This window comes from Clinocottus analis, unplaced genomic scaffold (assembly GCF_023055335.1).
Source record: "Clinocottus analis isolate CAN_PGR_092001 unplaced genomic scaffold, fCliAna1.0.p SCAF_14, whole genome shotgun sequence".
Taxonomy (NCBI): Eukaryota; Metazoa; Chordata; class Actinopteri; order Perciformes; family Cottidae; genus Clinocottus; species Clinocottus analis.
Genome location: NW_027175865.1, coordinates 9,430,752 through 9,456,967, shown reverse-complemented (window position 1 = coordinate 9,456,967; position 26,216 = coordinate 9,430,752). Strand labels below are relative to the sequence as shown.

The 26,216-nt window shown below is 41.4% G+C and overlaps 4 protein-coding genes across 4 annotated transcripts; 1 reads left to right on the top strand and 3 right to left on the bottom strand.

The window, feature by feature from the left end:
• Positions 1 to 1,147: 1,147 nt before the first annotated feature.
• Positions 1,148 to 8,198, bottom strand: nkain1 (sodium/potassium transporting ATPase interacting 1). Its single transcript, XM_068576014.1, has 8 exons — positions 7,818 to 8,198; positions 7,223 to 7,618; positions 6,122 to 6,259; positions 5,945 to 6,025; positions 4,881 to 5,078; positions 4,633 to 4,693; positions 3,336 to 3,417; positions 1,148 to 2,894 (listed from the first exon to the last, which is right to left on the bottom strand). Exons 2-8 carry the CDS (start codon positions 7,274 to 7,276, stop codon positions 2,885 to 2,887), a joined length of 624 nt encoding a protein of 207 aa, XP_068432115.1. The 5' UTR covers positions 7,277 to 7,618; positions 7,818 to 8,198; the 3' UTR covers positions 1,148 to 2,884.
• Positions 8,199 to 9,639: 1,441 nt separating this feature from the next.
• On the bottom strand, positions 9,640 to 15,284 carry snrnp40 (small nuclear ribonucleoprotein 40 (U5)). The gene is made up of 10 exons (XM_068575949.1): positions 15,057 to 15,284; positions 14,044 to 14,173; positions 13,842 to 13,935; positions 13,199 to 13,364; positions 12,835 to 12,957; positions 11,738 to 11,858; positions 11,541 to 11,623; positions 11,031 to 11,092; positions 10,212 to 10,315; positions 9,640 to 9,957 (listed from the first exon to the last, which is right to left on the bottom strand). Exons 1-10 carry the CDS (start codon positions 15,165 to 15,167, stop codon positions 9,908 to 9,910), a joined length of 1,044 nt encoding a protein of 347 aa, XP_068432050.1. The 5' UTR covers positions 15,168 to 15,284; the 3' UTR covers positions 9,640 to 9,907.
• Positions 15,285 to 15,335: 51 nt separating this feature from the next.
• Positions 15,336 to 21,025, top strand: zcchc17 (zinc finger, CCHC domain containing 17). The gene is made up of 7 exons (XM_068575950.1): positions 15,336 to 15,416; positions 16,239 to 16,417; positions 17,846 to 17,946; positions 18,041 to 18,132; positions 18,254 to 18,354; positions 18,478 to 18,626; positions 18,960 to 21,025. Exons 2-7 carry the CDS (start codon positions 16,279 to 16,281, stop codon positions 19,119 to 19,121), a joined length of 744 nt encoding a protein of 247 aa, XP_068432051.1. The 5' UTR covers positions 15,336 to 15,416; positions 16,239 to 16,278; the 3' UTR covers positions 19,122 to 21,025.
• A 948-nt stretch (positions 21,026 to 21,973) lies between these two features.
• Positions 21,974 to 25,484, bottom strand: fabp3 (fatty acid binding protein 3, muscle and heart). Its single transcript, XM_068575494.1, has 4 exons — positions 25,300 to 25,484; positions 23,682 to 23,854; positions 22,521 to 22,622; positions 21,974 to 22,436 (listed from the first exon to the last, which is right to left on the bottom strand). The coding sequence occupies exons 1-4, from the start codon at positions 25,370 to 25,372 to the stop codon at positions 22,383 to 22,385; spliced, it is 402 nt and encodes a 133-aa protein (XP_068431595.1). The 5' UTR covers positions 25,373 to 25,484; the 3' UTR covers positions 21,974 to 22,382.
• Between the last annotated feature and the right edge of the window lie 732 nt (positions 25,485 to 26,216).

Below are 26,216 nucleotides of genomic sequence, written 5' to 3'. Positions count from 1 at the left end.
AGCCAAGGACGTCACCAAAATAAATTGGAAAAAATGAAGAAATTAGTAAAAAAATATATAAATAAATGAATATGTATTGCCAAGGGTGTTAGTGATACTTGCACTGTAAAACAATGTAAAACAAAAACAAAACAACCAATTAAGATGTCTCCTTGTATAAAAGAGTATAACATGATGTTGTCGGGGTTCGACTGTACACAATGTACCGGGGTCCCTACGGTAAAGAAGTGCTTGGCAGCCATGGCAACGTGCTGCGCAACACGGTCAGCAAGTGTGCGGCAGCTGCGCGCGCCGCTAACCTCCTGGATGGAGGGTGGCGCGCGTGACAATAGGAGCGAGTCGCCCAAATAACTAAAACACCCATTTGACTTTTGGTAAAGTGCCAGTGGCCACCCCGAGTCACGTCCCAAACCGATGCATGGGTGACGTAATGCACCTATGACAGGCCTAAGAAAATCTACGGTAATCATATCGAAATGTTTAGGACTATTGGATTAGAAAGCCTGACGTGTATCCCGATAAAGTATGCCCATAAAGTCACATTTACTGTTGTCCTTTTCTTGCTTCTTAATCACATTTAACATTTCTGAAATAAAAGGTCACCAATATGCACTATAGCACTTGTTTTTGCTGTACAGGTCATGTGACATTTTCCTTTGACTTGCAGAAAAATATGCTATAAAAGAGTTATAGCTAATTAAATTATTATCATTATTATTACAGTCAACACTTTGTAATATATTAATACACAAACATGTTACATGAGAAAATGTATCCGTTCTATGAAGTTATTTTGACAATCGAATCATTAATTAATACCATTATAATTATAAATTAAAGGGTTCCAGTGAGATCATTCTTTAGCACTGCACACATAATATAAATCAATTCATGAGTATCGTGGTGTTGTTTTTTTTAATGTTGGGCTGTTTCTAAATCAAACACAATCCTCATACAATATCAGCTCACCAGAGTGCATGTTTTTATATAATCTTCTAAACTAATCAGACAAAAATGTAATTCTGGGCCCCATAATCCAGATATTAATATAATGTAATCAAAATTAGGAATGAACGCACTCATTTTATTAAACCTTCAGGAAAGCTCAGTGTGACAAATGTGTCTACAGACGACAACAGAAGTAATATTTAATGTAGAAAGTGTATTTTTTTATTATTTCAAACTTCTCCTTACATCCAGTAAGGCCTTCGCTTCATACCTGTCTCCCTTTTCCCTCTTCACATCTCCAATTACATCTACAAAAACTATTGATCCTGACATTGTGTTCCTCTCAGGTCACCTTTATCGGTAGGAGCTGCAGAGGTGAGTTTATTTTTTTTGAGAAAGACGAGAGGGAGAATTAGCTGCAGATGGATTAGAAGACAGAAGAAAAGAAACAGGTATGAAGTAAACCTTTGATGTGTACCCATCTTCCCCAAGTCCCTACCGGCCCCTAATGCAACCCCCCTTTTCTAAATGGAACCAACAAAACAATCATTGGCTGGTTATTTACATGCACAGTAACCCCACTGCTCCCCCCATAGACACACTAAAGCCTGCTCCCAAAGCCATCTGCATCCTAAATCAACCGTATTGCATGTACAGGAGGCAGAATTTATTTTCCTGAAATAAAATATCCTGCAAACCACAGTTGACTTAATTTTTGCAGATACCCAGAACTGTAAAGGAAATCTGGGGATATTTTACATTTTCATTATTGTCAACAAATCCCATGAAAAGACCAAAATCAACAATTGAATAATCCTACTAACAGTTATTGTTTTGGAGCTAAAGCCAACACTTTAAAAAGTAGTTTATTTTATCACAGACACAATCTTGCTTCTGTAAGTACTCACGAGTGGAACACATGGAAATAGTTACCGACAAAAACAAACACTATTTACTGCTGTTTCAGTGACATTTGCTGTAATTTACGGTGCCCAATTAATTTGTCTTCAATACATTTCTGTGACTCTTTTTTTGTTGTGAATTTCACTTCGGGGAACTAATTGATTTGAACTTGACAGACAGAAGTTAGTAAAGTTTGAAAGTTTTGAGAGAAGCACTGTTGGTTTTGGTGAATAATAAAATGTCTGAAATACGGCCAGCCTGATCCTTTACGCAGTTCATCCTTTCTGTTCCTTCAGCTCTGTTTTACGGTCTCAGCAGCCCAGGTTGGTTGTGTAAAGAGATTTAATTAAAACAGTGGTTTTAACGGCATGGAAGAAAAGACAGATGGCTCTGGGAATGGGACTCGTAAGACTGCTCTATTTCGACATTACCACATTCTAAAACGACAACAGGTACGAGCCGTGCCTCCACTTATTTTGTGACCCCCCCCCCCCCTCACTCACACACACACACACACATACACGCGCATACACACACGCATACACACTCACACAAGCACCCAAAAAGAAATATTCACAGGGACGAGTGGTAAGAGTCCAGGGTGCCACCACAAAGCACAAGCCAGTATTGTGGTGTTGCGTACACACACACGCACAAACAGACACACACTTGTGGGAGTGTTGAGAGCTGGCAGTTTAGTGAAGTGTGTCTTTTGTGAATTGACAGAGGTGTCCCCAGCTCTTGTTCTCTGCATCCCTCCTCCCCTTCCACCTCCTCCTCCTCCTCCATCTTATCACACCACCTGACATGCTGGTTCTTCCCTGAGCTCTGTACATTCTATTCAGGGTTGCATTTTCTCTTTCTCAGACACAAGCACACATGCACACGCACACACGTCTCTCTTCCTTTGGGTGGGGTAAGTCCATTCCTCCGGTAAACTGTGACACACAGCGTGAGTGTAATCGAGGCACCCACTGCTTTCCATCCACTGTGACACCATCAGGGTTTGTCCTGAAGGGGGCACCACCAGCAGTTAACCAGCCCTGTGATGCAGAGAGGAGGAGATCAGGGGAATTCACACTGACAGACTTCAACGTTATGGTGTCATCTATTGATTTCACACATCAACTCTGATGTACTCATCAGGAGGAAAACATTTTGTCTTCTGTGGCTCTAGAGGGTGTTTGAAAAAATGACCCTGATAATATCATCTTTGCTTGTGCTGGAGAGTTTGCATTACAAACCAGAGGTCTTAGGGAAATGCTAATTTAGGATGGATTCATAGTAGTTGCATACTGGGAAATGTAGGATCCACACCAGGGATTAAATATTTGCCGATCTTCGGCCACTGCTACATTGATTTCGATCTGCCCCAAACCTTTTGTTAGCACATTGCTAAATCGCTGAATTACACCCCTTAAAAGAAAAGTGTTCAACAATAAAATCAAAAGGGGAAAATAGAGAATTTAATAGTTAATACTCACGTGTAAAGAGGCTGCAGTTGCAGATGGGAGGACTTCTGAGGAGGCTGGTAGCCGTATGAGTCAAAGCCACCGATGAAATCAACTTCAGGAGAAAGAAAGAGAAAAAGAATGACATCATTCCAGTTTCCCTTAAATCTGTATTTTTTTAAACCAAGTGTTGTATTTCAAGAACAGATTCTATTTTGACATGAGAGGTATCATAACGCATTCGGTATACCTTTATTACACTGTAAGGAATCTGCACAGGTGAACCGATACACCATCTCTTTCACTGCTTCTATGTCACTGATACATTATTCTAAACTCTCTCAATCAATTCAGAGGAACAAACCTATGGTGCCGGCAATAGAAAAAAATAGTCCCTGATTGTTTGCATCAGTGGGGATATAGACCACAAGTTAGAGATTTATTTTCTCCAGATGCAATATTGCATTTCTTTCTTTCTTTGAAATTTTGGCCATTATAAGTTTATTGTTGATGTATTGGTATGAGGCAAGAAGCAGAAACAGTGTTTACGATCTATACGTTTGCTGCCCAAAGGTTTGTTTCTTACAAATATCTACATAGATGTTTAAAATATCCCACTCAGTATATCTTTTGGTCACAATTCTTTATAAAAGCAATTGACTGTGTGATATATATTAATATTGGCATCTGTCACAAAAATCCCGAAACAGGCAGGATATATCAAACAAAAAACAGAGATACCTTGTGCTCATAGTCCTGAGCTATATATGTATATATATTTATAGCTGCCTGATCATTACATCTATATAGATCATTGAGCCATATAAATATAAGAAGAAGAAAAAAATATTTTCTTTTATATTTGATCATTACTTCTATATAGATCATTACTTCACAGACACTGTTACAGGAAATCATACTTATGAAGTCATATTCTAACTCCCGGAGTTAATTACCCCTGTTGAGTGACAATGAAACACACGAGGAGAAGAATCATTCACACACACAGATGGCACACCCGAGCCCAAAGACGAGCACCAGGCAGCAGACAGACGGGCACTCTTGACAGTGGGAATCTTCTGGCAGGCACGTCCAATACAGACGGATCAGCTAGAGCGCTCAGATCACCCAGAGGGAATCCTCTGCGGTTATATCGCTTGACATGAGTAAGGCAGGAGAAAGAAATAAGCTAACAGCACTTGCATGCAGAGACGTGGCCCGCTAACAAAAAGCCTCTTAACGGCGTGACATGAGTGAACCTGATTGGCTGAACAAGGCGCTGGAATCAGATCAACAAGCTTTTAGGACACAAAAGACAAAATGCACTCACAGCTGTCCTCGTCATCCTGGAAGACTTTGCTCACGTAGCAGGTGTACACAAAGCCAAAAAGCTGTGAGAGAAGAGACAGTCAGACATTAGGTGAGTGTTGCTCAACAGGCTGAGTCACTGCCAACTTAAGAGTGTCTTCCTGTGTGTGTGCTTGTGTGTTTGTTTGTGTGTGTGTGTGTGTGTGTGTGTGTGTGTGTGTGTGTGTGTGTGTGTGTGTGTGTGTTTGTGTTTGTGTGTGTGATACGTACAGCCAATAGGACCTGAATGGCCGAACTCAACACCTCTATGTACTGGTAGTCGAGGAGACACCCAGAGACAGTGATGACATGGTGGTCGTCAGGAGCCATGCGAGAGTCGAGCACTGGCGTTACCAGGCAACCAGGACCATGCTCCATCCACCACGAACGATGAAGAGACGTGTTAAACGTCATGAGAAAGTCTCGGTCCTGAAAACACAAACATATGTGTAATTATTCCCGCTGTTGGTTTGGCTTTTGATTAAATGTCAAGATGTCAGAATAAAGTGAAAAACACCATACGAGCCAAAGCCGAATCTACACAGATATAAAAGTGAGAAAAGCTGCACATCTTCTGATTTAGCGAAAGGTTATTTGACATTTTAGTATGATACATGATATAAATCAGGACTTCCCAATGTGGGGGTCAAGGTCCCGTTGAGGGGTCTGTAGTGGCCATTTGTCCAATAAATCAAGAAAAGAATCATAAATCAAAGGGCCACTGACGCGCTGTGGGTATGTGGATTACGCGGCCAAAAGAATGCATTGTCCATGTGGGATTCTGTTTATTTCGGATAATTTATTTAACTAAACAAAACAAGCAAACATACAAAAGAACAAAAGGAACTCTCCATGCTGCCTCTCCTGTGCTAGTAAAAAACATAGGCCTACCCAGATGCATGCTGGTCCTGTACCCGCCTACTCCTACACTGTATATAAACCCCAGGTCCCCACAGCATTACACAATCAATAAACCAATAAACAATCTAAAGACTAAGTAAACCTAGACAACAACTACAAACAAAAGAACATCATAATACATAAAAAAAATCTTGGAAAAACTAGAATATTTAAACAATATACTTGTGAGTAAAATAACTTAATATCCAATAAACAGCTCCTACAGGGTCACTAGGTCAAATTGCAAAAACAATGCAGAAAGAAAAACATATTTCTGCTTCACATAATGAGCTGTAAAATCATTGTTTGAAAGCTTATTTAAGTGGATAATTTTTTATAAAGCATTCAAATGAAACAATTGGAGAAGTAATAATTACTCTTTGGGTACCACTCACCTGAGACAGGTTTCCCACCTCCAGGTAGAAACAGATAATGAACGAGTTCCAGCCCACCCAAAGGACCAGCCACACTGCATACTGCCAAACAGAGAACCAGATCAGTTCCTCGGTGAGAGAGGTGCATCAAAGTAAGGTGAAAAGTGTGCGTCCTCAGAGGGTCGGGGGTATACTCACAAAGATAAGGTATCTGAAGCGAAACTGCACGGTGCCAAACATGCCCAAGATGATGGCCATAATGTGCAAGAAGTTGGCCAGGATTGGAGCCCATTGGTAGCCAAAGAAATCAAATACTTGCCTCTGAAGAGCTGCCACCTAAGGGACAGGGGGTGGGGTCATACACACTTATTAGAAGAAAACACACACACAACCAAGGACAAATGCAACATGCACAATACACACAAGAGATCACAGTTACACACACACACACACACACACACACACACACACACACACACACACACACACACTAAATACACGCACAGTGACAGGGACACATGCATAGGTCTGCCGCAGTTGTTTCCATGGTAACTGCCTGGAGCACCAACCAGTCCAGTGACTGTAAAAGAGGAGCACCCCCTAAAAGCTCCACCAAACTAATGAGGATCTATAGGCCGAATCCTCCTGCCACACAACAACTCATCAGCCCAGCAAACAATAGCCCCGGATAACAAGCACTCGCGCTGCTGTGGTCCAGGCCGGCATCGTTCTCACTACAGGAATAGCTGGCACTGTCTCGTATTACACACTTATTACATTTTAGAGGGATAGTCTCAAGCTATTTGTAGGCACAATGAGCAGTTAACTTTAACTACAGAATGGAGACCAGATGGTGAACGGGGCCTCATGGTTTTGCCAGAATGGGACTAGCATCCCTCTCTTTACAAACAAGCCACCCTGACAACCCTTGCCCTGCTCCCTGTGCTTCAAAGACACGGACACACACACACACACACACACACACACACACACACACACACACACACACACACACACAGGCCTGTAATGTAGCATGGCACCTCAGCAGCTGCAGCTCAAAGCTTCTTTTTTTGTGTGTGACTGTATAGAAGGGCTAGACAAACATGCTTACAATGTGCGTGTGTGTCTGTAGCATGCTGCTCTAATTATATCATCATGGTGAGTGAGAAGAGCCAGCTTTGACCGTGCATGCTGTGTGCTCACGCTCGCGCGCGCGCGCGCACACACACACACACACACACACACACACACACACACACACACACACACACACACACACACACACACACACACACTCACCAACTGCAGTGAACATATCACCAGCAGCGTGCATCTTCCGTCGCACTTCCCCATCTTGGAGGGCTCAGGACGCGGCTTGGAGCCGCGGAGGCTCCGGGGGAATGACGGGTCCCCGGTCAGATCCAGAGTGCCTGGCCGTCTCAGCTCACACCATTCCCGGCTGAATAGACCTGCCCAAGGCAGCCGCCTCCTCGTCCTTCCTTTAACGCTGGTCTGACCCTTCGGCTCACAGCCAGTGACCCATCTTGGCCGCTGGTTTTTTTGTCGGTAAATACCAATCGCGAGGAGAGGAGGAGGAGTGGGGAAGGGGAGATTTGTTGGGGGGGGGGGACGTCCACTTCACACCGGCCTGCTGCGGGCCGACCACCACCAACAACCGAATCACCTCGACCACACCTTCCGGAGAGGGGACACACAAAGACACAAAGAGAGACGGAAAGCTGTCATAATGAGCCCCGGGCTGCAGACAGAAATGAGCATCATATGATACCGAATCACACGGAGGGGAGGAGGCGGGACCCCGCAGTGTTACTACGGCTAACGTCTGGGCTACAAGCACTCTGCTACGGACACAAAGCAGCCCGTTGTGACTCACGGTTATCTAGAAACGGACGAGTCCTCGTGCCCCCGTTGCCCACGTCGGTCCGGTCTTCGTTAACCGTTCGGGGTAAAGGAGTTACGTTACCGGGCCGCTCTGCTCACCGGTACCGGGCTCCGGGCTACGTCGCTCCGTCTCGCGGTGTCTTTTGTCAACAATCGGTGCCGGGGCGGGCGCAAGAGGAGCCAGGGGGGACGAGGGGGGAGAGAGACGAGGGGGTGGGGGCTCTCAGTCACCGCGACCCCCTCGAGGAGGAGCTGCATGGATTCTGCAGACCCGCGTGCGTGTGTGCGCGCGGCCGAGCGGCAGTCCCGCGAGGCGTTCGAAAAGGAGCACAAAAGAAACGGGCGGCTCGTGGCAGTGGAGGAGGTTCAGACAGCCGAATACAATCGTGTGTAATCGCCTCCCACTGCCGGAGCGAGGAGAGAGCAGAAGCCCCCGGCCTCTCGTCTCCTCGGCCGGTTATTCAGAGCGGAAGAAACACAATTAACAGCCCCGATTAATCTCAGCTCACCGCGAGCAGCTGGACGAAACTGAGCTTCAGGAGCAGCGAGAAGGAAAAGGTGGCCGCGGAGGCCATTAAACGATCAATGGAAAACAACACATGAGATATAAATAGTTTTCGATCACAATATTTGTTTCTCAAATAAAAAAACGAAAGTTTTTGATAATTGATCTCATCCTGCATTTCTAGTCAGTTTTGTCCTTGTATGTAATTTCATTCTATTTAAACTTTCAACGTTATGTAAATAATTTTATTTGAATATGTACAGAAAAAAATTCAAATAGATGACGTGACCTATAAGCAAAGCCCTACTTAGCCAAGTAAACTCAAGTTCATTGAACAATTACTAGAGAGGGATACAACCTGAATAGCTGCAGTCACGTGCATGTAACTCTATATAGTGCTAATTAAACTAACCTAATTATGCTACTCATGCAGTGCTGACAAAAGATCAACCCCTCCACCGAAAGAGGCAATACCAAGATGGAGATGCATTATGAAATACACGTTTTATTGTTTTAACAAAACATGTATTACTTAAAGTAAAATATATTCATTGTTTAAAAAAGCAATAGCACTGATTGTTAATAGCCTTATTCCTTAGACCAACAGTTAACTTTGTCTCTTTAGTTTTCAACTATTGTATAATAAGAAAATATATCACAAGTATGTAAACTGCACTCTATATTAATAACTATGAATAGTTTATAGAAAAAGTTGCAATAAATAAGATTAAGGATAAAATAAAGTGCAGGATAGCATAAAGGTGTGTGAACTGAGAGGCAGTTTATGGTCCATTTAAATGAAGTTCATGTAATGCATATCTAATAAACTAATGTGAACTTTTTTCACCTATTTTTCCTTCAGAGCAGTTTTTCTCCAACCAGAGAGGATAGTCCAGATGGACTAAAATAAGTGTTGCTCTTCTTGTGACTTTTTTGGGGCGATTAACTGCCCACTGAGACTATTTTGCTCAATCGATTCCCATTTGGCACATTTAAACTCCCGTACAGAATCAGTCAGCTGTAATGGAAAAGCAATTGAACACATACAAGGAATTTGACTTTCGTCTTTTTACTGCTCTCAAAAAAAGGTAAATGAACAGCAATACACATACGGCTAAAAACAGGGCCCCAAAGCTGTAACAGGTTAACATAAACACCTGAAACCTACAAATAGCCAAGCGTGTCATGACAGAATGATAGTGAGTTACCTGTGAGGATAATATCAGTTAACTTGTTGTTGGATAAAACCAGCAAATTTCGCATACAACTATGAACACAGAAACCAGTCACAATAATAAATCTCACAAACTCATTTTAAAGAATACTCAAGTTTATTATAAAGAAACAAATCATCACTTTAAAAAAAACAAGTCATCGCGGAGCTGGTTGTGACTGATAATAAACTTCAAACACACGTCCTGAGGTTGTTCTGTGACAAGCTGAAGCTTATGAAATTAGAGACTCCTAGCCCACTGTTGAACACCACCCATCCACTTCTAAGGCAGGACACACACGCACATACACCCCCCCCTACACACACACACACACAAACACACACACGCTAACAAACAAACACTCTACTGAATTTCTCCCATGTAGAGCCTCTTGTCACTGGCGCAGGACAGTACTATGTAGAGGGACAAAGATGAAATTATTATGGTTAGTCATGTTTTGTAACTACGGCAGCCTCAGGTGAACTAAGCAGTGAAGTCAAATGAACACAGGAAATAAAGCGTGGACGGTGGCAAGACCACATTATTTATTATTCCTATTATTAAATGATCTTCCCTTCAAATACCCGGTCTCCTTACTCAACGTAACATCACGGCATGAAGCCCGTTCTCGTCATGTGTATTACACTGAAGCAGTAGTTTGACTCACCTATAGGCTCCTCTGGGTGAAAGGCCACCTCATTGACAGAGCCCGCGTGGCCCGGCAGCTTGTAGAGGATTCTACGTGATGTGGTGTCCCAGATATACACAAATCTACGAACACAGACAAGCAAACAGCGAAAATGAGACTCCTAATGTGAGACGACTCAAAGCAGAGACATAAGAGACTAAAGGATTACAACAAGTTATGCTCTCGTTGGTTGACTCATATAGAAGCTGGAAGGGGTCTATTTTAAAGAGAACTTTACAGCTCTATGCAACTTAAGATGGACACTTATCTAGTAGATGAACCTGTGAAATAGTGTAGTAATTATATTAAAATGAATACAAGTCTGGACACAAATAAGGTGGGTTTAATGCATGTGATGTCTTATTTCCAAGTTCAATAGTAGCACAACCACTTAAATTACACATAGTGAGTCAACAAATGAGGTAATGATGAATATGTATACATGATCTGTATGTGTGTAAATGAATACTTATATTTTATGTTTTTTTAAAGTTGTTCATATATTGGTGTATGTATGGATAGATTTAAAAAGTATGACTTTTTTTTAGACCAGAAATACTCTATACACCTATTCTGAATATTTGTTTATGCTTTATTTTTCTAAAAATGGGAAGCCATAGTAGACTGGACATAGAAGATATATACATATACACCTTCTCTCAATAAAAAAGTTAAAAGATGAAAATATTTTATAAATCACAGTAACACAATTACTTTTCTTTGAACTCGATAAACCTTTAGCGTAAGTGTGCAAGAGTATGTAACGGTGGTTGATGTGGGCGTTTCGTTGCCTCTCACCTGTCGGCTGAGCCGGCAGCTATCTTGCTGCCGTCAGTAGACCAGGAGCACCTGAGCAGATTCTGAAAGACAGGAACATATGTTACAAACCGCCGTCGCAACTGTTGTAAACAGTAATAAGATGCACTGTATGTATTGGAATGGACAGCAGGGAGTGATGGGCGAGGATGATCAGAGATGTCAGGTAACAGTGGTCCACAGAGTGCATAAACACCGCCAGCAGCCCTGCAGCTGTTCGTCACTTAAGCATACGCTTCATCAGTTCACGCGACAAAAGCACAGAGTGCCGTTTATTCTAAGTGAGGAAGTGACATGTTTGGATGACTTTTTAGAAAACAACATTTTTGGAAAATGACAACCTTTGCTAGGAGGTGAAAACCATATGCTCCTTTCAGCATTTCCTGAATTATACATAATCCCTCATCCTTGATGGTATCAACAGTGGAGAGAAGCATCAGCGCTGTAAATTCAAAAAGATTACAAACTGGGTCAGAGAGTTATTTGTGTTACCTTCTCAAAGTTGTGAACGTTGCCCTGGAAAATCTTCACGCATCTCTCCTTGGGTGCAAATGGTCGCACATCCCAAATACGCACTGCACAGCGACAAAGACAAAAGCCCGATAAAGGATTCAGCCAGAGAAGCTTCAGTGTTCTGAGCTGAGAAAAAGGCATTGCATGTCCTGTAAATATACAAACAAGTATCCTACCTGTGTTGTCCATGGAGTTTGAGAGAAGGTATGACCCCTCAGAGCTCAGGCTGAGTCCGGTTACAGAGTCCCCATGGCCGTGCATATTGTATATCAGCTTGTTCTGCCTCAGGTCCCACACCTGCACAACCCCCCCAAAAAAGCAGCTGTTGACAGGGTTTATACAACAGGACATGCAGTTTATATGCTTATATGTTGAGAACAAAATGTAGAACGAGTTATGATGATTGAAGTTTATTCGCACCCCATTGAGTCCAGAAGAAAAAAAAGAAAAATGTTCCGATCGCACATGAACACACTAACTAAATCACACAGGAGCTGCAGGATTTGGAGGTGAGGGAGTAATGAAACACAAAAGTAATTATCGCCTTCAATAGCAGTGTGAGCATTTCTTTGTTCTTGCTGTCATCCACAGCTTTTCTTGTAATCTGTAACAAAATGGTACCGGCATAATTGGACTGTTTGTAATGATCTATTTTTTTAATCTAATAGGAAACCCCAGCTAAGGTCCTTTGTGTACGTGTGTCTGCTATATCCCAAAAAAATAATTCTCAGCAGGGTTGGGTACACATGCTCTTCATATATTCCCATCTAAACCACAGATATTTAAGACTGCCCATGGATGGAAAGTGAAAGTTTTGTAAATTCTTGCACCATGCAGGACATGCCACCTTGGAAATCTGTTGATGTCTCTACAACCAAATGCATTTCCATGACTTCTTCACGGTGGATAGAAGGATTTCCATGATGAGTATTTTTCAGATAAAGTGGACGATAAAATTGAAATGTTAAGACATTGCCAATAGCAGTCACTGAACAAACCAATTTGCCATTTTGGAAAAGCTTTTCCCAAACCTTTAAAAAAAAAAAAGAAAAGAAGAAAATGTAAATAAATTGTAAACTGTATGAGATTAGCGTAAAGATGATTTGGGGTTCTACTGCATTACCTAATTTTGCTTACGTCCACATGTATTGATGTCTAAATAGCTAAATTTAATCCCTCAAATCTGATCAGGATATTGTTTAAATCATTCCAAGTGAAAATCCTTTTCCAGGACGTAATTTCGAGGTTCTCTGTTCATGCTAGCGCCCAGTACCTTGATGTCGTTGTCGATGCCTCCCGACAGGATCTGATCACTGGTGTCATTGAATGTGGCAGCAAGCACCTGGTAGGTGTTCTGGAAAGTGTGGATCGCCCCTTTCTTACGAATGTCCCACAGCTAAAACAGTGACAAACACATAAAGAAAGATAAACACCAGCGTGATCAGACCAACAACTCAACTGGAGTATTTGAGATTTTTGACAACGACAATAATCCTTTTCGAGAGTAGTATATTATTGAGACCAGTAAGTGAGTTAAATCTCAAAAGTATTTTAGGTTAATTAACTAAGAACACAATTCTAATTCAATATCTACACAGACCCGTTTGTTTACACTTATTTACAGCTGGAACTCTCACCTTGACTGTCCCGTCATCGCTGCCAGTGCAGAGGAGCTGGGGCCCTCGGCGAGCCGGGTAGCAGGTGTTAACGAAGGAGGTGTGGCCCTTCAGACGCTTGATCCTCTCACCTGTTTCACTGTCCCACACACCAACAGTCTTGTCTGTGCTCGCCGAAAAAAGCATGCTGAAATACACAGCAGGAAAACACAGTTGGTCAACCCTTTATTCACACATTCATCGACCTGCACGATTAACACATGAATTAAGAAACACAAGTTTGAAATGTCTCTTTGGCGTAACTTCAGCTAGCTAGTTAGCCTGTACAATCATTACCGATGCTAGAATTAACAGATTCACATTTGCTTGTTTAAAAAATGTTATTTGACAAGCTCCAGCATCAAAACAACGTCTTAAGAGTTTGGACTCATACTGGAACAAAAATACAAATATAAGTAATGAATTGTAATTAAAAGAGAATCAAGAATAAAACTAGACTCACTGTAGGTGTTCAAGACAGTATGAAGTAGACCGAATCACATTGTATTCAAAAAACGTCCCATACCTACTCAGACTATTCACCGCAATGTTCTCAAGTTATGCTATTCAATTTATGAACAATGCTTTATTGTGAATAAAGTGTTGTGTTCATTTGTCTTCCTACCTGCCATCTGTGTTGTAGTGGAGCTCCATCACTGCTCCAGTGTGGCCCTTCAGAGTGGCATAATTGTCACAATCTCCGTATACATTCCACATCACTGCAGCAAAGAAACAGTGCACAGGTTATTCACAGTAACTGTGAGTATGAATACATTTTACAAAGTGTGTGTGAACTGCATGATTGTCTTTCATTTTTAATATCTTACATATGAGCCTGTCAAATCCTGAGGAGGCCAACGTGGCTCCGTTGGGGTGAAACTTGCAGCAGTAAACCTCGCCCTCGTGGCCAGACATCAGCATGATGGGAGCCTGGAGGCTGGAGCTCCGTGGGGGACCCTGTGGGAGATGCAGTGAAGGTCAAATCTAGTGGCTGTCTGGCTTTGAGGTTAGGGTTGGATTAATTGATATATAGTCAGCTGTAGAACCACAATAAGAAGTACTTCTTACAGCATTCAAGCCCAATATTAGTTTACTAATGGTATATGTCACACACAGTATCTTCTTTTTTAGCTCCTAAATACCACTATCAGCCAAAAATATCCAGAAATGGCTGGACTATGTTGAGTATCAAGTTATTAATAATATCTAATGGAGGTAACTAAATACAATATTAATAGGTCAAACAAGGCAAACTGACATTTTAATGAATTGCAGATATCCGGAGAAGTTTACAAAATATGTAATGTAAATGTTGAAGCTACAGCCTACAAATAACCATAACCTTTGATCAGAAACTCCCAAAGTAAAAACATTTAAACAAAGTAAACATGAGAACTCTTACAGATGTAGGATTTATTGCATGAGTATTCTATTAGATTGTTGTAGGGAGGTGCAACCTCAGCTAATAAAGTGGAGTGTACTTTAAAATAACAAGCAATTTTCTAAACATCATTAGTGTGTCACACAATCTGTTTCTGTATGTGAGTGACTTCTACAACAATCCTACCGGACAATTGTCATGAAATACGTTCATATCTAAATATGTAAGACCTAGCGGAACATGGTTGAACGTTAGAAAGAAACATTACATGATTTCCTGCCTTAAGTTAACTAATGTAAATTAAGTGTTTAGCCAACCACACAGTCCCGTATGTGCACCTGGGGAACATGTTTGGTAACTGTGTGATAATTAATGCGGGTCTGTGCGTTTTAATCGCCTCTACCAAGTTGCTCCACGTACATATCTCGTCCCGGGTTGCAGTAGCGTTACTCTACGTACCATCGCCACGAGTTGCTGAGACTGCGCCGCCGCCACCAGCTCCGTCCGGGGCCGCTTCACGGCGGTAGGAACCACCGCCATGTCCGCCGCTCTCTTCTTGGGTTCAATCATCCTGATTTAGGCAACACAAATCAGGAAAAGCGTTGAATTTATTGGTAGGATGTATATAAAAAATGAATGGTAGTCCTTAATGGACGGACGTTGAACAACGGAGTGCAGACGAAGAGCATAAATCTACTTCCGCTGGCTCCGAGGCCTGTGATTGGTCGAGGCCAGCACCCACGGCGCTGATTGGTTGACACGGCTTGTTGTTGAACTGATCTGCTCCGGATGTACAACTAAACACTGCTAATACGAAAGGTAACGTACTATTTGATTTTTATATTCATATTTGATTGCGCTGCATGCATACTTACCGTACGAGGATCAGTTATCTTGTTGACGTGTGTGTTTACTTGTTTGACCATGTTAGCTAGCTTTATACAACGCTTGAATCTGACGTTAGCTAGTGTAGCTAAGCTCGCTAACGTTAGCACAACAAGCTACTATTCGCTTTAAGCTTCGTTGTTACAGCAGATGTAAAGTGAAGTTAACTCACACAAGTTTGTACCTGAGATTCCGTTGCACACAGTTCTACTCTCTGAATCTTATAGTACTCAACTATATTGTGTCCCTGAGAGAACTGAACAATATAGGTTATAAAATACAAATTCTCTGCAAGAGAGGGAATCTTTATATTATTTCTAATGCAACATTTCAAAGAGGGATTAAACATGCAATATTATTGAACGTAACTTTAACTATTTTTGTGTTGTTGAGACCCCTCTAAAATTGCCGGGAGTCCTATATATCCACCCAGTTATCTTTATTTCAACAAATGCTGTTACTTACACGACACACACAAAAAAACACTCAAAAAACAATTAATAGGTAAAATAGTTTTGAGATGTTATGTGTTTTTTGTGTGTTATTTTTAGCATTTTGGTATCTTATCAATAGGAGTAAATCATAATCATAAACATATATAACCATCAAACCATTTTAACCATGTAATATGAACATGTACACACATGTTTCATTCATTAATCTACAGTATCATCTAAAAAAAAATTAATTTAAAGAAAAGAAGGTTCTCTTCTATTTTGTTGTTACTACAAATTATAAAATTTGTTAATCTTCTAGATCCATTCATTGATACTTGGGGTTCACTTCCGCTGAGACTATGTCTGACAGTGATGGCCACGCTCAAGAGCCGGCTGGACTGGAAGGTCTGCCACCAATATATAGCATTGCCAAGGGAGAGGTGGTGTCTGTGCAGACCTACGGAGCCTTCGTCAGACTGCCAGGATACAAAAAAGAAGGTAGGATGTTTTATTTTATTTCAAAAGAATGTTATCGCGAATATTGACAAAGGTCAGAATGAAAAAGAAAATCACAAATCGAATCGAGTCAAATGAGTCCCAATATTATGAAGAAATAAAAGACGACAGAAAACACCACAAAATATAGAAAAGTAAGTAGCCGAGAGACGATACAATAAGAACGAGAACAACACAATCTACAGCAACACGGACAATTATAATGAAACATTAAACGAAGGAACAAAGATGCTATGTCAACGCCTGCATCCACTGCCAGTTAAAACCACTGCTTCAAGTGATGGGACATTGGCCAGAGCCAAAAGGAAAGTTCTCTATTTGATGCGAGTGTAAGGTTTCAACATTACAACAGAATTCATTCTTTGTTGCAAGAAGAGTTTGGATGATTATCAGTTATATTAAGTAGCCAGCATCCTGCAATCTGTAAGTGTGACACAGCATTTACCAAATATACAGTGCATGTCCATATTTTGACTATGTTGTCTTATTTTTATTGACACAGTCACCCAGTTTGAGTTTTGTGACTTCCTAATGAGTCCTAATTTGTTTGGAATGGTTTGTAGAAGGAGTGTAACACATTGATGAAGTGGAATGTCATCTACATGATGTATTTTTACAACTGGGGTACTGTTTGGCTGCACGGTGGTGTAGTGGCTAGCACTGACGCCTCACAGCAAGAGGGTCTGTGGTTCGGATACTGGTCTGGCAGATCCTTCTGTGTGGAGTTTGCGTGTTCTCCCCGTGGCAGCGTGGGTTCTCTCCGGGTTCTCCGGCTTCCTCCCACAGTCCAAAGACATGCAGCGTAGGTTAATTGGACTCTAAATTGCCCGTAGGTGTGAATGTGAGCGTGAATTGTTGTCTGTATATATGTCTGCCCTGTGATGAACTGGCGACTTGTCCAGGTTGAACCCTGCCTTCGCCCCTGAACAGCTGGGATTGGCTCCAGCGCCCCGCGACCCTAATGAGGATAAGCGGTTCAGATAATGGATGAATGGATGGATTGGGTACTTTTTGGATAATGGTTTGTCGTGGAAAAAGTGTCCTTGACCTGCATGTCAAACTAAATATCGGCCGCTTATTTTCACCACTGGAGGGCGATCTGAGCAAAGATAACTCGGTAGAAATCAGCATCTGAGCAATTTGTTTATATTTTGACTCTCTTTATTTTGTTGTTAACTTTGAAGGATTTATTTTTAACTATCATTGATTTAATGTAAAAACAACATCTTTTTTGGTCTTAAATATTTTGAAAACAAAAATGTTTGACACTTGATGGCACAACACTTATTTTTCATCATTAGCAAAACAATATACATGTGAATGTCCTTATTCTTTGGATAGCAATTTCTGCTCAGCATTTCATGTGTTTAAAAAATATATATATTTATATTTTTTCTCTTACACATACAGGCCTGGTGCATGTGAGTGAAATGTCAGCCACACGCATTGAGAGTGCCTCAGAAGTTGTCGATATGGGGGAAAAGGTGTGGATTAAAGTCATTGGGAGAGAGGTAACAACACACACACACACACACACACACACACCTACAAAGCTGTGTCAGTGAAATGAGCAAGATGACTGCAGCTCTGTTTCCTTTCTGTCAGATTCGCGATGACAAGGTCAAGTTGTCTTTCTCAATGAAAGCTGTTAATCAGGGAACTGGGCAGGACTTGGACCCAAACCATGTTATGGCAGAGTAAGTGCTTATGGGTCTATTTTTGTGTGTGTGTGTGTGTGTGTGTGTGTGTGTGTGTGTGTGTGTGTGTGTGTGTGTGTGTGCGTGTGTGTGTGATTTATTTATTTGTGTGTGATTGCAGGCAGGATGCGAGGCGACGTAAGCAATTTAGAGATCACTCGGGCAACAGGATCACACTGGAGGCTGTCCTCAACACGACATGCTCAAAGTGTGGCTGCAAGGGTACGACAATAACACAAATGAAAAACAAAAGTCCTGTCTCAAAAGAACAAAATCACAGAGACTGCATTTGTTTCCCACAAAATCTACTTTGAAATTATTCTTAAAATCCCTTTTACTTTTCAGGTCACTTTACAAAGGACTGTTTCTCTGCTCCGGGCTTGCAGTACGCTTTGTTACCTGACGAGGACGAGGAAGTGCCAAGGCAGCCACAGCCGCCGACTACCTTAGTTGCACCACAGCCAGAGTCAGGCAAAAAGAAGAAGAAAAAGAAGGTCAATATGTGACTGTTTATGTCTTGTATTGTTATCACTTTTCTTTTTTCCAGTCTCTTTTAAATCATCTGAAGCAAAAACCCAGGTCTCTTCATGGCAACATGTGTCTGTGGTTGCTTGCACATGGCGGCTTCACTGAAGTGTTTTCAAAAGAATCCAGTATGGTTTTGTGCTAATATAATGAAACATAATTTAGTGATTGGGTTTTGACTGAGCTATAACAACTCTACTCAGCTTCCTAAATATCTAACTTTGCTTTTTAAATATTTCTTCTTGGTCAATTTCTTTTTGCTACCACACAAAAAAAATGTTCATCTTGTATGTTTCCTCCAGGAGAAGAAAATGAAGAAAAAGAGGGAGAGAAAAGAGTCAGAGAGCGGCAGCAGCAGCAGTGGCGAATGCAAAACCAAGAGGAAGCGTCATGAGCACACTCATGACAAAGAGGACAAAAAGAAGAAGAAACATAAGAAACACAGGTCACACAAACACAGCTGAGACAGCCACACAACTTCAGTCACACAAACTGCAGCTATCAAACAGACGCAAAAGCAGAAGGGGATAGCAACAGACCGAGTGACAGACTTCAAGCTGTGAATCTTTTAATAATCTCTCGACGGCTCATGATACAACTCTTCATTCATTTGAAAGAAGGACGGCTCATGTTATTGGAAGCACATTCAGACTTCCTGTCTAGTTTATAGAATCAAAATAAGTCAATAGGAAAAGTGCTGCAAACACAAAAGTCTGGTGGCAAGCTCCACTTGTCCTACAGTAACCTCTTGCTCCACCACAGAGGGAGGATTTTATGCATCACATGTAACCGCTATGGCAGCAAGTGGACACCCCTCTTGGAATCCAGATATTGTTGACAGCTATCAGGTTTCATCAAGCATTTATTAAGAAGACAATAAAACTGAATCTTGGCGGGGGGTGAGGGAGGGTGTCTAACACTAAAATCCTTCCAATTATCCACATAGCGAAAGCTGCACACATATATATCTACACACACACACACACACACACACACACACACACACTCAGGAAGTATTACAGACAAACTGGATGTGTAATGCAGCACAAGTGAGCATGACAGGAAGCTCACACTGTGATGATATCCTGAAGTTGTCTGCCGCTTATTGTCCGTTTGTGTCAACATCAACATGTGTGTTTGTGTCCATTACACACAACCCTCCTTCCTGCATGACAGCTGTTAACTCTATTAAAGGTGTTTTTTATTTGTGGACATAAAAAAGGCCTCTTTGTTCTTGGACCTTGAACTCGTAATGTTGCATTTAAAGTAAGACCACGGGGGACCGAAACACACAAAAACAAACAACAGGAATGTTCAGGTCGGGTCTGGTCCACTCTGGGGTCATATAACGGTGATGTGTGCCAGAATAGGACTGAGTCGAGGTATTTGGACAACAGGTCATGACAGCATCTCGTGTCTCTTGTGCAGTTTTGACCTGAAAGATCTTACTTGGAGGACTGTGGAGAGATCGCGTCCAGCTGCAGTGACTTGTCTCCTGTGCACTCTGTTGGCAATGACTGCAGCTCATCGGTTAGTCTCAAGGCTGCTTCTTTTTTATCTCCTTACAAATGTACAACATGGCGTCATTGAGGCCAGTTACACATTCAATATGATACTGAGCTTTCACAACCAGAATTGTGAGCTTGTGTTGCATTTGTTAACCCAAAGGGTTAAACATTTGTTTAACTTGTGTTTGAATGTTTGATTTGGGGGATATGGAAGGTTATTTTGCTCATTTCTTAACATGTTGTTTCCATAAGGGAATAACTCCTTCACCTCAGTAGTCTCTTTACATTATGAGGGACAGATTTGGAAAAGAAAAAGAAAGAGAAGAGAATTGTCATCCTTGTTAAAAAAACACAACTTTTTAAATTGATAAAACTATAAAATGTTTGGTAGGGATTTAAATGCTTCAATTCATTGTCACCCGAATGTATTAATTTGTTTAACATCCTCAGTGACCAATAAGAAATGTTAAACATGGATCAACATTTTCAAAAAGCTTAAACCTCAGGACGACTATTCTCACTTCATCTAGTAGGTGAAACGCGTTACTGAGGCAATTATACATAAATACATAGATGTTCAATTTTTCAAACAAAGCTGAAAAAGATATTTAGATGGAAGTGATATTATATTTCATACATTTGAGTTGCCTGGCAATATTTCAAAAGTCACAGGTGGCTAATTTGAAAATTCTGCCTTAATATCACTACTACAACCTATCCAACTTTGCTTCACTTTATTAGCACCTGTCTGCACAGGTGATGTGCAGATGTTGTGATATGGTTTGCCAGATGTTTTGGGCTGCAAAAGCCTCATTCCAAAGGATCTTCACTCCCACATGCCAATGTTTAACATGTTCTAACCTCACTGCATTCTGGTTTATGTCAAATAGAATTTTGTAAATGTTTGTTTTTGATCACTTTAATATATATATATATATATATATATATATATATATATATATATATATATATATATATATATATATATATATATCAACGGTTTTAACCTTGTTGATGGGAAGGCCTTCATAGAAATTTTCGATTGTATATCTCAGCAGAGAAAATACAGCGGCTGGAAGTGTGAATCCCTTCAATACATTATAATACGAGCAGTTTCAGTGTTCAGGTCTGATCTTTTAACCCATCTATCACTCTTAGCTATGAACAGGGATTTTTTGTGTTTACTTTCTTCCTCAAGACAAATATGTGGAAATAGGTCAAGTATATTTTGTATAAGAAACAAGAAGGCTGTACTCAAGTCTCTTATTTTGGCATTCTGTATGGGCCGTCTTTTTCTGGTGACCGCTTCAGGGAAACTAACAGAGTTAGAATGACACATGGACCATGCTGGTCCCTTTCACCCTGCCTCTAGTTGGCAGTAAGTCACGAACACATGATGACATCAATCCACTGTGGATGGGAATGATCCGAATTTAGAAACCATGCACACCGATTGTACAAGTACAGGATATAACTACCCACTCACCTACAAGCTCCGACTGAACTTTCCCCTCACCAAGCCAGTGCAAGGACAAGATACATACTTCAATGTTCACAGACTGGAGCTGCTGAAGAGCTATAATTAACTGAGTCGGGATGGAAACTCTGGACACATTCTTTGGACATACTTATACTTGTACTGTAAACTCTTTCAGTCCCGTTGTTTTTTTTTTATTTGGAAAAAATATAGAATACATGAGTATCACTGTAAAATGATGTTCCTTATAAATATTTAATCCTAGTTCATGCACCGATCAACTACCAAGTAAGATCACTTAATACTTCAAGAAAAAACAGATCCCCAAGCATTTCATATGGTTTTACCAGTTGGTTCAACAGTGTAGACACTTTTATTTGATTTTTTTCAGGCCTCAGTAGGCAAGCTTTCAATTTCAAACACTTTTCCAGGTTTAACATAGCCACCGTGCAAAACACATTTTTAAAAAAACCCACAAAAAAAAAACAATGCTGGACTGAATCTTTAGAGAAAAAACAACAAATCATTGGAATTTATTCAGTGTTTCTTACAGCACAAAGAAATGAGAGGTCACAGTCAGCAGTAAAGTTGTTACTGAGCATACAGTATGAAAGGACATTGAAGGAAATCCGCAAAAGCCATTCAAAGGGTTTGCTTGACTGGGTTCAAGTGGTGTTGAGGAGTTTGGGGTTGCAGGGCTGAGGCACGTAGATGCTGGAGGGAGGTTTCAGGGTTAGGTTTCACTCTGCTTTCACATAGTGACGCGTGGAAACAACTTCATCCATTGTGAGAGTCTGTGATGGAGAGAGAAATACAGTTAAAATAAATAATAAAAAGGAAAAACACATTGTACAGTGAATTTTTGTGAGAGCACCGACCAGTGTGAGGGCGTTGCCTTCCACGCTCCTGACCAGACTGGTCTCTTTGCCGTCCCACTTCTGTACGTGCACCAACTTCCCATCCTCTACTTTTACAATGGACTGCAGAAAACAGACAAACAGAGGGAGCTTATTACATGTAAGTGTACAAAATCATATGAGCATGAATTAATGTTTGGTAACTACATTTATATGTATACATGCATCAAATTAGCTCTGTCTTGACCAGTTACAAAAACAAAAAATACTTACATATATTCATAGATAGATATATAGATATATACAGACCAGCTACAACAACAAAAAATACTTCTTATTTAGCTAATTAATTTAACTTTAGCTGAACAACGACATCTGTGGTTAAACGTAACAATATCAAGATAATGGTTAATGCAAAAACAGAAGTTTCGTACTAAAAGTGAACTGACCAAAAGTCAATGTCAGAGTGAAGCAGCAAAACCCCTGAATTAACCTCTGACCCTGAACTAATTGCTTGTAAATGTCACTTTTTAATCGTAAAAGGAAGACTTGTTAACTTAATATGAACTCTCGAACCCGAGTGTACTTGAGGGCAGCTGCACAACAAATAAGGGACACGTGAAACACGTCGCAGCACATTCATCCTGGATACCCACTAATGCAGTGAGCGCAGTCAGACACAGTCACGTGTCTCCATTGGGTGGATAAATCGCTCCACCGCACTTATCTTCATGCCATTTTGCTTTAAAGCAGCCCGGAGATGGTCAACTAGATCAATGGGTTCTGAGTTTTATGAACGGGAAGATGCATAGAAATATGATCGATTGGTATTTTGAAACAAAGCCCAAAACAGTTGTCATACAAGTTCCTCTGAATCAGACTGAGAAGTTATTTGAATCAGAACAAACCACAAATAAGGGTGTTTCCAGTCTGTGGCTTATCTCCAAGAAGCAACGTTTTATCTGCTCTCTCTCTCTTCTCTGCATAAATAGTTCAAACATGGAAGACTTTCCGTCCCTCTGTAAACCACAGTATATTCCTCTCTACCTTCTAAATTAGAATAAGGTACGGTTGGTTGCTGCACGTTAGGTCTCATTTCATGGTTGTAAATTATGATCAGTAAATCTTCTCTGACCCATCTCCTCCAGTTCACCTTCAAAAAGAAAAAAGTTGACCTCTCACCTTAACTTTCCTGTCGTCGGCGGTGGTCTCGTCAAACTCCTCGTCCAGCTTGAAGGAGAGCTCTGTGTTCTTGATGCTGCTCTGGGTCTTCACCGTCACCTTGTCACCGTCTATTGAGATGATGGTGGTGGGCTTGGTCATGTTGCCCACCTGACGTGTAGCAAAGCCAACACCTGCAGAAAACACACAGGTGATCTCATGTTTATATAATGTTTCGGGGGCGGATATAGTGGAAAACATAATGATGCCCACAGCCACGCTCGCAGCTCTGTGAGGCTGTAAAGCTCAACCAATGAACTGATCAAACTAACAGGATGTTGACCCGCTGGTGGAGATGGATGAAATGTAAAGGGAATACCAAAGTTATTACAAAACATCTTGTTGGAACAAAGGAATGTATGCAGCAAATATAATGGCAATCCCTCAAATAATTTTCAAGAACGTCACTCTTGATCAAAGTGTTGCACAAACCAAATACATACATTTCCAAAAAAATATATTTTTTATTAACACATAACTAAATGAGAATATCAAGGGTCATATTTCAGGAAAAAAAAAAGTTGCCCCACACATGTCCTTTGGGTCTCCTTCAGCCAACACACTCTAATCTCTATTTGTCTGCTGTTCAAAAGTGCAGCGAGTTCTTCAAACACGACATGGCCCCGCTGACCTGCCTGGACATGTGTGAATGCAACCAACTTGCTTTCCTTTTGCATAGTAGAGTAAGAGTGACACACCCTTACATGCAAGGAGAGAACTGACGATGCCATTCATGTGTAAGAGCTGAAACAGCTACTTTCATACAATCAATACAACAAAAAGTCACTTTATGTGTGTGTGTGTGTAGGCGCCTCATTGATCAAGAGTATAGAGGTTAGAGATGGAAGGGTCTTGATGGAGACCAGAGTCGACAAGTCGCTCTCACACTCACACACAACATCACAAAGTTAAACAGTTGAGTCAGTTTAGAGCCATTCTTCACGGTTATAAAAGTAAGAGCACCTGCTCCCATCTCACACACATACACACACACACACACCACTGTGTGTGGGGGATATTTTGAAGCATGTCCACATTCTCGTCCTATTAGCTCCTCTGCATTTGGGACCATCTTAATATTCAGCTCCTCCCATGGCCTCAAACAATGACCAGCCTTCAGCGAGGTCACCCACATTATGCTCGAGTGTGTGAACGCCAGTTTGTGGCCACTCAGAGTTTCTCACAGTGAGGAGGAGGGGAACAAGAGGGGGGTTCTCCTTAAAAAAAAAAAAAGAGCCCCTCCCTCATCTCCAGCACTTAGACAATGCGGTCAACCACTCTCTTTTTTCTCCCCCCTCTGGTTCCCATCCTCTCCCGTTTATTCTTCCTCTCCCTGATTCCACTCTTGATCCTCTTCTTGATCCTCTTTTTTTAATTCTCCATCTTGGTTCTTTCCTTATTTACCCTTCATCTTCTAGACCTTTTCCCGCAGCAATAACAGCTGCTTAAACAGGTTAAACACTAACACACCTTAAAGCATTCATCTTTCCTCACATGTGCTCACATGCAGCACCACATCCTCTCCTGATTCTCACGCATGCGCACAACACTCACATGCACACACAAAACACACTCTTACCCAGCTTCTTCATGTATTCATCAAATTTCACGCTCTCCTTCAGTTCCCATTTTCCAACGAACACTTCGGCCATGTCTGCAGCGGTGTGGAGGTATAAGGGTGTGAGTGTGCGAGAGCGCGAGAGAGGGTGTGTGTGAGGCGGCGAAGCGAGGGAGCAAGAGAATGAGAGGAGAGAGAGAGCGCAGGCAGCACCACGAGCTGTCCTGCGATCCTACTGGCTGATATACACCGGCTGTTCATGACGTCATCCCGCTGCAACACGCGAGGTAGGGGGAAGGGGAGTAGTCCGATGGAGAGTGAAAGCGAGTGAGTGTGTGATATACTTGTTTTTGCAAGTAATGTCTACTTTAATGTGTGAATTATTATTATGACTATGTAGTACTATTATTATTATGACTATGTAGCTGCAGCAGAGTACAAGTGTACAGGAGTGTAGTATTTTCTTATATTATAAATGATAACAACTACATTGTAAATGTACTACACGTGGCAAGTGGTACTACTTATTTAGAACCAAGGCGATAAAATGTAAGGCTTTTAAATATCTAAGGAAGTGTAAAAGAGGCCGGATCAGTTAGAGCAGGGCCACGTCATGACACCAAGCTCAAGAGAATAAAAGGCAGAGTAAATAGAGGGGGAGGAGGAGGAGGTGATGGGAGGTGGGGGGGTGGGGGGTGAACAAGTCCCCCAGTATAAGAAAAAGAAGAACAGATTGAGCCTGAGGGGAAAAGGGGACATGATTGATTTTTGCAGGGAGATTTGAAGTTGAAGAGAATAATATGACATATTCATGCTTCACTCTCTTCTGTGACCTTTCTAGCTCTGTTTTCACCACCTGCTTTTGTTCTTGTTTGACTCTTACTGACCTCTGTCCGGCCCGCCAGAGCACAGAGGGTGACAAGTACTCTGTGTGTGTG

What these genes read in the sequence shown, in the direction of transcription:
- nkain1 (XM_068576014.1), bottom strand. Translation starts at nt 7,276, where the DNA reads ATGGGGAAGTGCGACGGAAGATGCACGCTGCTGGTGATATGTTCACTG. An exon ending in GCTTCAGATACCTTATCTTT is followed by an intron (nt 6,026 to 6,121) that starts GTGAGTATACCC and finishes TCTGTTTGGCAG; the next exon opens with TATGCAGTGTGGCTGGTCCT. An exon ending in AGGTGGGAAACCTGTCTCAG is followed by an intron (nt 5,079 to 5,944) that starts GTGAGTGGTACC and finishes TTGTGTTTTCAG; the next exon opens with GACCGAGACTTTCTCATGAC.
- snrnp40 (XM_068575949.1), bottom strand. Translation starts at nt 15,167, where the DNA reads ATGATTGAACCCAAGAAGAGAGCGGCGGACATGGCGGTGGTTCCTACC. An exon ending in CACTACAACACAGATGGCAG is followed by an intron (nt 13,365 to 13,841) that starts GTAGGAAGACAA and finishes TGTGTATTTCAG; the next exon opens with CATGCTTTTTTCGGCGAGCA. An exon ending in ACGTTCACAACTTTGAGAAG is followed by an intron (nt 11,093 to 11,540) that starts GTAACACAAATA and finishes CCTGTCTTTCAG; the next exon opens with AATCTGCTCAGGTGCTCCTG.
- zcchc17 (XM_068575950.1), top strand. Translation starts at nt 16,279, where the DNA reads ATGTCTGACAGTGATGGCCACGCTCAAGAGCCGGCTGGACTGGAAGGT. An exon ending in TTAAAGTCATTGGGAGAGAG is followed by an intron (nt 17,947 to 18,040) that starts GTAACAACACAC and finishes CCTTTCTGTCAG; the next exon opens with ATTCGCGATGACAAGGTCAA. An exon ending in CTCAAAGTGTGGCTGCAAGG is followed by an intron (nt 18,355 to 18,477) that starts GTACGACAATAA and finishes TTTACTTTTCAG; the next exon opens with GTCACTTTACAAAGGACTGT.
- fabp3 (XM_068575494.1), bottom strand. Translation starts at nt 25,372, where the DNA reads ATGGCCGAAGTGTTCGTTGGAAAATGGGAACTGAAGGAGAGCGTGAAA. An exon ending in CCGACGACAGGAAAGTTAAG is followed by an intron (nt 22,623 to 23,681) that starts GTGAGAGGTCAA and finishes TGTTTTCTGCAG; the next exon opens with TCCATTGTAAAAGTAGAGGA. An exon ending in AAGGCAACGCCCTCACACTG is followed by an intron (nt 22,437 to 22,520) that starts GTCGGTGCTCTC and finishes TCTCCATCACAG; the next exon opens with ACTCTCACAATGGATGAAGT.